General features: G+C 35.7%; 1 protein-coding gene across 1 annotated transcript in view; it reads left to right on the top strand.

Annotated features, from left to right (window-relative positions):
• The first annotated feature begins 233 nt into the window (after window positions 1–233).
• LOC148955703 (serine protease hepsin-like) overlaps window positions 234–13,476 on the top strand; it is a 138,795-nt gene continuing 125,552 nt past the window's right edge. The window contains exon 1 of the mRNA XM_089107890.1: window positions 234–312. Coding sequence (XP_088964016.1) covers window positions 234–312 — 79 coding nt within the window. The remainder of the gene's footprint in view (window positions 313–13,476) is intronic.

Raw genomic sequence — 13,476 nt, 5'->3', positions numbered from 1 at the left:
CGGTTTATTGTCCGTCTTGCTGCATAGAATGTGGATTGTCTAGTGGGAGTTCCAGCCTCAAATTCTGTAAATAAAATATGTTACTTCAAACTCTTAACTCTATTCCAGTATTTTTGCCAAGCAAGAGATGAATTTGTATTAAATTTCAGAAACCTGTTTCGTATTCAAATTATCCACATATGACAATGCATTTTGCCGCTTGACTAGTTTCACATTATTGTTTACTAGAAGCTATGTCTCAGCAGATCATAGGATATGTGACAATATGTTTACCTTTGTTATTAGTTTCATGTTTTGAAGTAATTGCTCAAGGTCTGATGTGTTTGCTTATTTTGTGATCTGTGTCATGTGTCATGTTTGCTTATCTACATGCAATACCAACAAAGCAATGGTGTCATTTAGGGGGGGGTTAAGGGGAAGGCATATCCTCCCAGGTTTAAAAAATACCTTTTTAGGGTTTTTTTCATGGAAAAATACCTTTTTTGGTAGTTTCATTGAAAAGTTGAAAAATGACAATGTCAGTAGAGCTCACTGTCAATGACGATAACATTAAAAAATAAAACTAGTTAGTATGGAATACCATTTACACTAGACATAACACCGGTCAATGAAACAAAAATATGACGAAACGTCTTTGTTATCCACAGATTTATATAAGATTTTTAAGTATTTTTTTTCTGCAGAATTTAAGGTGCTTTCTTTTCATATTATAGAAAAACTTTGTCATTTTTAACGTAATTTTTATTCAATTTTGATTAACATAGTCTTATATGTATTAGTAGTAGTATTTGTGGTTAGTGAATTTTATTAATGGTTTCACATAGTATTAAATCATGGTAGCTGTGAACAGCTGCAGCCTAGTAAAAAGCAAATTACATCCCAAAGTAACCGCAAGTTTGAAACCCTGTTAAAAAAAAAGAAGCCTAGTGAGAAAAAATAGTCATTTTAACTTGATTCAGAAAAGGTAGCTATTATTTCAGTCAATGTTAATACTAAAAATTTATTGCGAAAACAAATTTATGAGAGTTTTGAAAAAGAGATTAAAATTGACCAATGAAATTACATGGTTAAAAATCTTATACTTATAATTATTAATTACAGTCCATCTCCTTGAATAACAAAGAAAGTCAATCTTTGCATGGGTAAAACTGATATCATTTTTTTCTTGGAGATCCCCCAAAGTTGTCTTATCCCCCAAAATTACCTTTATTCTTTTGTTAGCTTGCATCACCTAAACTATAACCAAGATTAGAATATTGGAAGTTACAGTGGTGATAGTGGTCAAATATGGATCTGAAGCATAGGCGCTCCAAAAAACGGATGAAGATTTGCTAGGTGTTTTCCAGAGAAATTGCCTATGGATTGTTCTGGGTACCCAGCTGACTGACCGCATTTCGAACAGTAGGCTGTACGGAAAATGTGGTCCAATCCAGCTTTCTAGGGCTTTAATGAAAGAAAGGTTGAGATGGCTAGGGTACGTTCAGCAGATGAAGGATGACAGATCACCGAAGATTGTCCTTCTCGGCCAACCGTCTAGGGCTAAACAGAAAGTAGGTCTCCCTCGTCTGGGGTGGGAGGATGTCATAACGAAGGAATTAAAGGAAATGGGAGCTTCCTGGGAGGATGTGAAGAGGTAGGTTTTGAATAGATTGGGATGGAGGAGGAGCGTGCGGAGCTTTGTCGGCCTCAGGCGGCTTGGTACTGCGGTGAGTTGTTAGTAATACTAGTATACCATCGTCATGGGTCGAAAAAAAACCAATTGGAGGTTGACAATCCTCTTTCCTGCATGTTCCCCTTTCGCCCCCCTCCTATTAAGTGAAAACAAAAAACAAGCTTTAAAAAAATATTTCACTAAAAAATGTTAATTATTTAACATACCCCTTAGAATCTTTAGCTATAAGACGAAATTGTACATATCTTGTAAGAAAGTTTAAATGAGGCAGTTTGTAAAACCGATACTTATGATGTTCAATGTCCTATTTTACCAAAAAAATCTTTTGAGTTTTTTTCTTCCATAGTTTTGTCGCCTAAATAAAACTAAGATTTTTATTCAAGTCTTTCTTATGGAAAAGTTCTGTAAAGTTTTTTTTTTACGGAAGTAAAGAGCAAAATCGAAACTTAAATATCAGGTTGCTAGAGTTTTTAGAGAAGTATAGTTGCATATTAAAGGTTGCTGATATCATGGCCAGTAAAAAGACTACTGAGGGCCGTAGTCTTTGATTTTCTGGAGGCTACCTATTGGATTTTCTGACTTTCTGCTCCAAACAGAACTTTCTGTTTTTGGGGAAATTTCTGTTTTCAGTAATCCACTAGCTTTGAAAATTTAGCATATATTGGAAAATATTAAGAGTCAGTTTATTCGAGCTAGTTTTTTTGATAATTTTGAACAATATGCAAAGCAAAAACTTTTCTCGTGCGAATAAGTTTCAACATCTCTCTTAAATTCCTTAAAGAAAAACGTAGCTTTACAAAACTAATCAATAGTAGAAATGTGATTGTACCACTTGTAATTAACCACATGGGATTAACCACATCATGATTTTGTGCCTTTATATTGCAGTTAAATTAAAAAAAAAATCCCAAAAAGAATTTTTCAAACAAACGTTAAGAGCTACACTAGAGAAAAATGAGTAGACATGAAGTATAATAACTATTTTAACTTAAAATGAACAGAAATCCCTATGAACGAATAAATGGGACCCAAAAAGAGGCAAAATCATAGGCAGCACTGTATGCAAAAAGCGATGTGGTCACAATGTGTTGTTTTTTTCTTCATAGCAGGGCACTTCACATAGACAGAGTTGTCATACAAACTTCGAAAGGGGCTCATTCGACATGAAACTGAAAATTCTAGTGCAATTTTTATCTTTAATTTTATATAGTTGACAGTGATTTGAAGGCAACCAGCCCCCAAACCACGCCCATTATTTCCCCAAACCCATAGTCAATAACTCGCTCTTTACGCTAAAGTCTTTTTAGTACTTTGAAAAGAGCTATCTATCATAGGCAGCGCAATCACGCTGCCTAAGTAAAGAACGATGTTGGCACAATGTATTATTTATTTTTGTTTTCTTTTTCCATACCAGGACACATCGTATCGAAGGAGTTGTAATTTGTAAAAATACAAATGAATATGTATTGTCAGTTTAATATACGTATACTGATATTTAGTAATAAAAATGTTAATATTATTTGATTTCTTAAAGTTATAAAAGTAAAAACATTTATATTTTTTTTCAGTAAATTGCAAATCATGTTCTGGCCTTGGGAAGGCATAGGGGTTTTGAGCCCAATTCATGTTAATTTCCGCTCGTTTTGAGTTTGACTCGGTTATTTGTTGTAATTTCTGTTCGTTTTGGGTTTTGTTTATTTATCAATGCTGATTTGTGGTAGTTTCACGCTTGGTAGATTATTTGATTTTATTTTTGCTCATTTTTGGTTTAATGGAGTTCTTTACTTTTCTTTGAAAAACTTATTTTGTGGAAAAAGTTTTTCAATTAATTCTAATTAAACGGTCTTTGTGATTCAGGGGTTTGTGATTCGAACAAAATTCGAACTTTAGCGTAAATAGCGAGGTATTGGCGAGGGGGCGAGCCCCCTCATAAACGTAATAATTTCTGTTCGTTTTAAGTTTTAATATTGCTTCTTACTTTCAGTTGAAAAAACTTGGTTTTTTATTTAATCATACAAGAACCATTCACATTTTCTGAATTTTAAATTAACGAGTTAGTAAATTATGTATTCTCTCATCTAACAAACTATAAACAATTGCAATAAACTCTCTGAGTTCGGTATTTAATACTTTTCAGGTTTTAAAACACTTTTGTTATTTTACATGTGGGAGGAGGGGAATCTTTCACAATTTTGAATATGGTTACCATAAATTTTCTGACTCTTTGCTAATGTAATCAAAATAAGTTAATTAGGTACTGTACATAAATGTTGGGTAAAAGACAACTTCATTTAGTCTCGGATTATCTCTATTTTTGAAAGCAGGACGTTAGAGAAAAATCGATGTTTTTGTTTATCGATTCAGAGCATTTTAAAATTTTTCGAATTTGGGAATCGATTTCCCAGTGAAGGGGCATTTTTGGAGAAGATTTTTCTCGGGAGGAATTTTTGTATGAAAGAATTTTCTGCGGGAAGAACTTTCTGGGGAATATTTTCGAATACTTTTTAATTTCAAATGCAATCATTATTATCAGGGGAATTTTCTGCTGGAAGGGGGGGGGGGGGTAAAAAATAAAATAAAATAGAAAAAATGGTAAAAATCCAAAATGGCTGAAAATTTTACGTTTTTCAGGGATGAGGGAGAGGGGTAGTTAAAATATTGTCTTTGTTGTCACTAAAAACGCCGCTACAACTTTCAATTCCCATATGAATAAGCTCTTTCTAGATAATTTACAATCATTGGCTGGATACGATTACCTCTGGAAAAAAAGAGGAAACACGCGTTTGCTACCATTCTTCTGGAAAAAAATGTAAAATTCCATGTTTTTGTAGAATGGGCTTAAACCTTATTCCAGGTTCTCGGATATGCTGGACCTCATTTTTCGTGAAAATATGCACATAAGAACTTTGTATACTAAAGATTTTCGATGGACAATATTAAACTTTTATAAGTTTTACATACTTGAAACCACTATAAGATACAAATTACTTTGATATATACATTGCTATCTTTTTTGTGCTTTAGAGTTTCGGTTACTATTGGCACGGCTCTCTCCCTCTTATAGCTCTTTACCACGAACTGTTTGAGAAGATCTAGTAAAACCAACCTGAAAGATGAAAAGTATTTTGTTGATACTAAAAATGGAAATAAAAAAAGTGAAGAAGCCAGAAGAATAAAGATTATCAATGAGTGCCGAGAATTGGCTGGGATTCGAAGAAAGCCGGAAGAATATACCACCGTTCAGGAATAGCCTGAACAGCAGAAGCAAAATAGTCTTGGATGAAGATTCAGGTAGCAGGGTTTCCAAAAGAGCTTGTATGTCTCACAATAAAATGCCCCACAACAAAATGGAGCTCATTTTTTGCGCATCAATGGAGCAACAATGAATCTCAGATCTACTGTGGTACGAGGACTGCCTGATACCCTGTCAACTGGTCTTCAACAGCCCCACCAGAAACGTTTTTTGATATTGAAACAAGGTTGATAATAAACAAGGCTAAAAAAAATTGATCAACTTTGCCTTCTATTTTAAAACATGGCACAGTAAATAAGGTTTATCGAAAAATAGAGCAATGAGGGTTTTAGTGGACGGTATTAGAGGATTTCATCTTGCAGGGGACATTGAAGCATCGAAACCCGTGAGGGAAAGATCATAGGCAGAGCGCTAGCGCTGTCTAAGTAAATAACGATGAGGCCACAATGTGTTTTTCTTTTTTTTCTTCGACAGGAACTTCGTATCGAAGGAGTTGTCGTAGAAACTTCGAAAAGGGCTCATTCGAATGAAAATTGGGGTGGCTAGTGCCTCTTTTTAATAGTCGAAAGTCATTGGAGGGTAACTAGCTCCCCCCCCCACGCCCATCATTTCCCCAAACACATGCAATCAAAATTTTGAGATAGCCATTTTGATAATCGTAGTTGATTTCCAGATAAACAATATCTTTTTGAGGAGGACACTCCCCCCACCCCTCAGGGCAAGGGTTATAATTTCTGCCCTGGGGGCATATAAGGTTTTTATAGAACGTCTTGTCGTAGAAACTTCAAAAAAGGCTCATTCGATTGGAAATTCGAAGGGCTAGTACCCTTTTTAATAGTCGAAAGTGATTGGAGGGCAAAAAGCCCCCCCACACCCATCATTTCCCAAAACACATTCAATCAAAATTTTGAGATAGCCATTTTGTTCAGCGTAGTTGATTTCGAGATAGAAAATATGTTTTTGAGGCGGACACTCCCCCACAACCCTCAGGGCAAGGGTTTTAAGTTATGCCCTGGAGGCATATAAGGTTTTTATAGAAGGTGTTGTCGTATAAACTTCAAAAAAGGCTCATTCGATTGAAAATTCAAAGGGCTAGTGCCCTTTTTAATAGTCGAAAGTAATTGGAGGGCAACTAGCCCCCCCTCCACGCTCATTATTTCCCCAAACAGATCCAATCAAAATTTTGAGATAGCCATTTTGTTCAGCGCAGATGATTTCCAGATAAAAATATGTTTTTGAGGAGCACACTCCCCCCAGTCCTCAGGGCAAGGGTTTTAAGTTGATAGTCGAAAGTGATTGGAGGGCAACTAGCCCCCCCCCCCCACGCCCATCATTCCCTCAAACAGATCCAATAAAAATTTTGAGATAGCCATTTTGTTCAGCGTAGATGATTTACAGATAGAAAATATATTTTTGAGGAGGATACTCCCCCACAACCCTCAGGGCAAGGATTATTAGTTATGCCCTGGGGGCACATACGGTTTTTATTTAAATTTTTGTGGTAGAAACTTGAAAAAGGGCTCATTCGATTTCAAATTCAAAGGGATAATACCCTTTTTAATAGTCGAAAGTGATTTGAGGGCAACTAACCCCCTCTCCCGCCCACCTTTTCCCCAAACACATCCAATCAATTTTTAGATAGCCATTTTATTCAACGTAGGTGAAAGTTTTGGAAATAAGGTCTTTAAGGATGACAACCCCTGTCCCCACAGCTCTCAGGGCAAGGGTTGTAAGTTATGCCCTGGGACATATAAAGTTTTTATTCAATTTATAACTGGGATTTATTTTACTATATACATAAAAAACAAACAAACAAAATACCCCCAGAAGCAAGCTTGTGCGGGGGTAATCCCTTCTAGACGCATAAAAAATCATAATAACAAAATAAGATCCAAAATAATAACTCTTTTCAGTTAATATGAATACAAATACACGTTCTGCCCTCCAACTCAAAAAATAATACTAACATACTATACGTAACCACTTGACAATAATCACGTACCCCCCCCCCGTTTTAGCCAATTCATTAAAAATAATAAATTACTAAACAATACGATCTCAATAAACTACGGAACAGCAGCAGGTCATCCACACATTTAAGTTCCACTGGTAAACTATTCCAAGCACTCGGACCGGCATGACGGATAGAAAAAAATGATCTTGTCGCTTGCGGAATCGGTCTTCGAAATTCTTCCAAATTTCTAGTTCCATGCTCATGAACATCACCCCCACTCACAAACATTCCCTTAAAACAAACAGGAACACTACCATAAAGATACTTAAACATGAACTGTGTTTTATAAAATTTAAAAAGACCCGATACCGGTAGAATCTTCAGCGTCATAAACTCATTACGAACAGATGATCCTCTATTATCCTTACCAATCAAAAGCCTTATTGCCGAATTTTGTAGTACACGCAGGGGCAGAAGATGCGTTCCAAAAGTAGACGACCATACTGAAGAACAATATAATAGATATGGATGTACAATTGAAAAATACAATAATCTTAATATACTAGTTGGGAGAAAATTTTTCAGTTTACGCATAATTCCAACATTACGTGCAAGTTTCATAGACACACAATCAATATGATCAACAAAACTTAAAGTTTCATCAATAATAATCCCCAAATATCTAACACTCCTCTTTCGTGGAATCATTGATGTACCATTACTTAAATTATTCACCCATGGGTAATAACTTGGAGATCTGCTATATATCAATAAACTAGACTTATTACAATTAAGTTTTAACCTATTACTTCTCATCCACCTTTCTATATTCTTAAAACCTTCTCGTAATTGCGACATCAATTCATTCTCAGTCCTACCACATACTGTTAATTTCGTGTCGTCAGCAAACATAACTAGGGCGTTGAAAGCGTTGTCGTAGAAACTTCAAAAGGGCTTATTCAATTAGAAATTGAAAAGGCTAGTGGCTTTTTTAATAGTTGAAAGTGATTGGATAGCGACTAACGCCCCTCTCACGCCCGCCATTTTCCCAAACACATCCAATCAAAATTTTGAGATATCCATTTTTTTCAACATAGTTGAAAGTTCTAGAAATTAGGTCTTTAAGAATAATAAGCCCCTCAGAGCCCTCAGTGCAAGGGTTGTAAGTTATGCCCTGGGGGCATATAAAGTATATATAAAAAGTTGTTGTATAAATCATAGGCAGCACGATCACGCTGCCTAAGTAAAGAACGGGGACACTCGAGAACGAGACAAGAAACGAGGACTAAGTTAAGAGGAGGTCACTCCCCCACAACCCTCAGGGCAAGGGTTTTAAGTTGTACCCTGGTGGCATATAAGAACGATGTTGGCACAATGTATTATTTATTATTTTTTTCTTTAGAGCAGGGCGCTTCGTATCGAAGAAGTTGTCGTAAGAACTTCGGAAATACCCCATTCGATTGCAAATTGGAAATGCGTATGCCATTCTTAATATTCGAGAGTAGTTGGAAGGCGACTAACACCTCTTCGATGCACACAACACATTGACGGAAACATATCCAATAAAAATTTTCAAATATCAATTTTATTCAGCGTAGTTGATTTACAAATAGAAATTATGTTTTTGAGGACAGTCCCCCATAGCCCTTAGGGCAAGGGTTATAAGTTGTACTCTGGGGGCATGTAAGGGTTTTTATAGAAGGAGTTGCCGTAGAAACTTTAAAAAAGGCTCTTTCGATCGGAAATTATAAGTACTTGTTCACTTATTAACAGTCGGAAAGGATTAGAGTGCAAATATCACGCCTCTTGCGCCCCCCAATTCCCCAAACACACCTAATCAAAACTTGGAGATAGCCGTTTTATTCAACGTAGTTTAAAGTTGTGTAATTTAGGTCTTTGACGATGACACCCCCCCCCCCCACAGCCCTCAGGGCAAGGGTTGTAAATTATTCCCAGGGGGCATATAAGGTTTTTATATAACGTATTATCGTAGAAACTTCGAAAAGGGCTCATTCGATTGGAAATTGAAATGGCTAGTGCCCTTATTAATAGTCGAAAGTAATTGGAAAGTAACTAACACCCCTTCCACGCCCACCATTCCCCAAACACATCCAATAAAGATTTTGAGATAGCCATTTTGTTCCACGCAGTTCAAAGTTCAGAAAATTATACCTTTGAGCAGGACACTCCCCCCAGTTATCAGGGCAAGGGTTATAAGTTATGCCCTGGGGGCATATAAGGTTTTTGTTGAAATATTTGTCGTAGAAACTTGAAAAAGGGCTCAATCGATTGGAAATTCAAAGGGCTAGTGCCCTTTTTAATAGTCAAAAGTGATTTGAAGGCAACTAACCCTCCTCTCACGCCTATCTATTCTTCAAACACGTCCAATCAATATTTTATTCAATATTCATAGTCATTTTATTCAACGTAGTTCCAAGTTTTGGAAATTGGGTCTTTAAGGATGACAACCCCTCCCCCCCACAGCCCTCAAAAATACAAATGAAAGTGCATTGTCAGTTTAATATACAAATACTGATATTTAGTAATCAAAATATTAATATTTAATATAACTTGATTTATTAAAGTTATAAAAGTAATAACATTTATATTTTTTCAATAAAGTACGAATTTTGTTCTGGCCTTGGGAAGGCATAGGGGTTCTGCGCCCAACTTATGTTAATTTCTGTTCGTTTTGGGTTTCATTTATTTATCGATGCTGATTTGTGGTAGTTTCAAGCTTGGTAGATTATTTGATTTCATTATTGCTCATTTTTTGTTTAATGGAGTTCTTTACTTTTCTTTAATAAATTATTTTGTAAAAAGTTTTTAAATTAATTTCACTTAGTGTCAACCCCAAGGAGGTCATGCAAAATACCTAGCCTTCGTGGTAGTGGCTTTGGATAAAATTTTTGCCAAATGCGCCCAATTTGTCACTACACGGTGACATGTTCCTGGAAGACGATGGTGTCTTTTTCGAATAAGAAATACATTCAAAATAAACATAGGTTTATGTAAAGCATATAAGTGTAAAAGTAAGTTCTTATACCATTCCTTCAAGTTAGCTCCACCTCTGATAGCTTTGTGATAATAAGCTTAGACCAGGCTAGGTTTCAAGGGACTAGAAAGCAGTCATAATTTTCCACATGCCACTGTAATACCGGTTTGGTAGGTAATTTAAAAGGTACCGGTATTACAGTGGCATGTGGAAAATTATGACTGCTTTCTAGTGCTTTCATTGCTCTTTGTCGAAAATAGTTAAGTAAAACCTCACTTACGGGGGCAAAGGTAACTAAAAAATTCTTTAATTCCCGGTCGAAAAAAAAATAATATCGATGGAAGAAACTGGTAAATGTTTTTCTAGAGTTCGGACTCTCACACATTTTGAGAATTAATTAAAGCGTTGTTTTCAACGGCTTTAATAAGTGAAATAAGTCATTGGGTCATGTCTTTGGCATACTCACAACTCTATTCACAACTATTCACAACTATTCAATAGATTACTCACAATTCTATTGAATATTTTAATTTGAAAAACTAGTTGTCCTTCTTATTTATTTAACATGGCTCAGTGTCGGCACCTTGTGCTATCAAGCAGTTCGTCGTATTGTAAATAAGGAACGACTCAGTCCAATAATAATCAAAACTCTAAAAAACAGAATTTTGATAAAAATTATATATTAAAAGAATTGGCTTCTTAGGCCGATCTCAAATATATAAAATTAATTAGGTTTACTGTTACGTATCAAAAGCTACGAGTCTGACAAAACTTGCCTGAAATTTTGAAGAAAGGTGAAACACCCTCAAAAAGTCAAAAGATCATAATGAAGATTGCACATCAGATTCAACATCCCCGAGAACCATACAATAGAAGTTTCAAGCTTCTATCTTCCAAAAAGAAAATGTTGCATTTTCTGCCAGAAGAAAGATCATTTACGTGTGTGTATTTATTTTTTTTTTCCCAAGGGGTGATTGTATCTAACTAATGGTCCTTGAAGATCCGAACAGTGTTTTAATCAATTAAAAATCATAAGTTCTAGTTCCCCTTTCAAGTAACCAAACAATTGGAGGGCAACTAGCCCCACTCCCACACCCCTTTTTCCCCAAAGACACCCAATCAAAACTTTGTGATAGCCATCTGATTCATCATAGTTGAAAGGTCCAATATGTCTTTCGGGATGGCAAGACCCCAGACATCCCCTGGAGAAAGGGCTGTAAGCTACGTAATTTGCACATTGTTAACTCTGTATATCATATAGTATTAGTTATTAGGAAATGCACGGAATTATTTCTGGAGGTTAAAACTGCGAGGGGGAGGGGTTCCACGGGAGAATTTTATGTGGGGAGGAAAGTTTCCGTGGGAAATTTTTCACGTAAAAATTTCCACGGGGGGAGGGGATGTCCTTGCAAATTTTGAAACAGGTCGGAAATTAAATATGAAACAACAAGTTTTTTCAACTGTAAGTAAAGAGGAATTGTAAAGCTTAGAAGAACGGAAATTATCCCGTATATGGGGGGGGGGGGTTCCCAGTTGTCAACTCTCGCTCTTTACGCCAAAGTTTAACTTTTTTTCAAAACTCTTTAAGAAAGACTGATCGAACACAAGGGCTATTGAATCTGAATGAGAATTGTTTTTAAAGAACTTTAAAACTTTACCATAAACCGAGAGGGTTGAGGAAGGGGTAGCCCACCTCATATACGGAACAATTTCTGTATTTTTAAGTTTTAATATTACTCCTTTCTTTCAGTTGAAAAAATTGATTTTTATTTAGTTATTAATAAATCCAATCTACAGATAACAGGTTTAACTGTTAGATTCGGCAAAAATTGAACATCAGTCTTTCAACTAAACTGCGGATTTTCAACGCCCTCGTCGGTACTGTAATGCTTTACGGAGCTGATTACAGTTGAAGAGCCTGAGACGGATCGAAGGTCAAAGGTGGTTTGACTTCATGAGTGATTAAATAAAAAAAAAACAAGTTTTTTAAACTGAAAGTAAGGAGCGACATTAAAACTTAAAACGAACAGAAATTATTCCGTATATGAAAGGGGCTGTGCCCTCCTCAACGCCTCGCTCTTCACGCTAAAGTTTGGCTTACTCACAACTCTTTTTTTAAACAATAAAAACTTTAGCGTAAAGAGCGAGGCGTTGAGGAGGGCACAGCCCTTTCATATACGGAATAATTTCAGTTCGTTTTAAGTTTTAATTTCGCTCCTTACTTTCAGTTTAAAAAACTTGTTTTTTTATTTGATTTCTGATCGTTTTTTATTTAATTCAGCTTTTATTTTGGCTCGCCGGCATTGAATAAATAAACAAAATTTTCATAAAAAATTTACTTTGCTTTTGATAAATGGCTGTCTCTAAATTTGGTTCTGACGTAATTTACAAATTAACTTACGTAACGAACTTCTATATTCGTATATTTTTCTTCTGGCAAAAAATACACAGTTGCAGATTTTTGCAGATATGAGCTTGAAACCTATGTTATAGGGTTTTCTGATACGCTGAATCTGACGGTGTGATTTTAATCAAAATTCTTTTACTTCTAGGGGATGTTTTTCCCCTCTTTAAAAAATCAGGTAAATTTTCTCAGGCTCGTAGCCTTTGATGAGTAATACTAAACTTAATAAAATTCATATGTTTAGAATCAGCATTATAAGCCCATTCTTTTGATACATTTATTAACATCAAAATTCCGTTTTTAAAAGTTTCTATTACTATTGAGCCGTATCGCTTGTTTTTTTTATTGTTTTTTTTTTATTACGTATATGTTATTACGTATATGAGGGGGTTCTCCCCTTAGTCAATACCACGCTCTTTAAGTTAAAAGTTAAAAAAAAATTTAATTCACAAACCCCTGAATCACAAAGGCCGTTTAATTAGAATTGATAGCTCTTTTGAAAGCACTAAAAAAACTGTAGCGTAAAGAGCGAGGTATTGACTTGGAGGAGAACCCCCTCATATAAGTAATAATTTATGTTCATTTTAAGTTCTAATGTTGCTTCTCACTTTCAGTTGAAAAAACTGTTTTTTAATTTAATTTCTGATCGTTTTTTAAATAATGCTTGGAAATCTGGCACCCCCTTCATAGAAATGTCCCTTGCCCCAAAGAAACATCCTCCACGGAAATATTCTCCCTAGTAACCCCCTCCTCCAGCCCCCCCCCCCCCGAAAAAATTCTTCCTGAAAATGTCTGTATACTTCCCAATAACCAAAACAATATGTAAGCAATGGGCAAAGGTCATAACTTGCAGCCCTTCCCCTGGGCACTGTGGGGGATTAAGTCATCGTAAAAGACATATTTATTAGATTTTCGACTATGCTGGACAAAATGAGTATCTGAAAGTTTTAATTGGGTGACTTTGAGAAAAAAATGAGCGTGGGAGGGGGCTTAGTTACCCTCCGTTTTTTTAGTCACTTAAAAAGGGCACTAGAACTTTTAATTTCCGTTCAAATGAGCCCTCTTACGATATTCTAAGATCACTAGGTCAATACGATTACCCCTGGGGAAAAAAAACAAATAAACACGCAACCGTGATCTTTCTTCTGGCAAAAAATACAAAATTCCACATTTTTGTAGATAAGAGCTTGAAAACTCT

Source organism: Artemia sp. Qi Xiang Cuo, chromosome 2, assembly GCF_049724085.1.
Source record: "Artemia sp. Qi Xiang Cuo chromosome 2, ASM4972408v1, whole genome shotgun sequence".
NCBI classification, from domain to species: domain Eukaryota; kingdom Metazoa; phylum Arthropoda; class Branchiopoda; order Anostraca; family Artemiidae; genus Artemia; species Artemia sp. Qi Xiang Cuo.
This window is presented reverse-complemented; position numbering and strand designations above follow the sequence as displayed.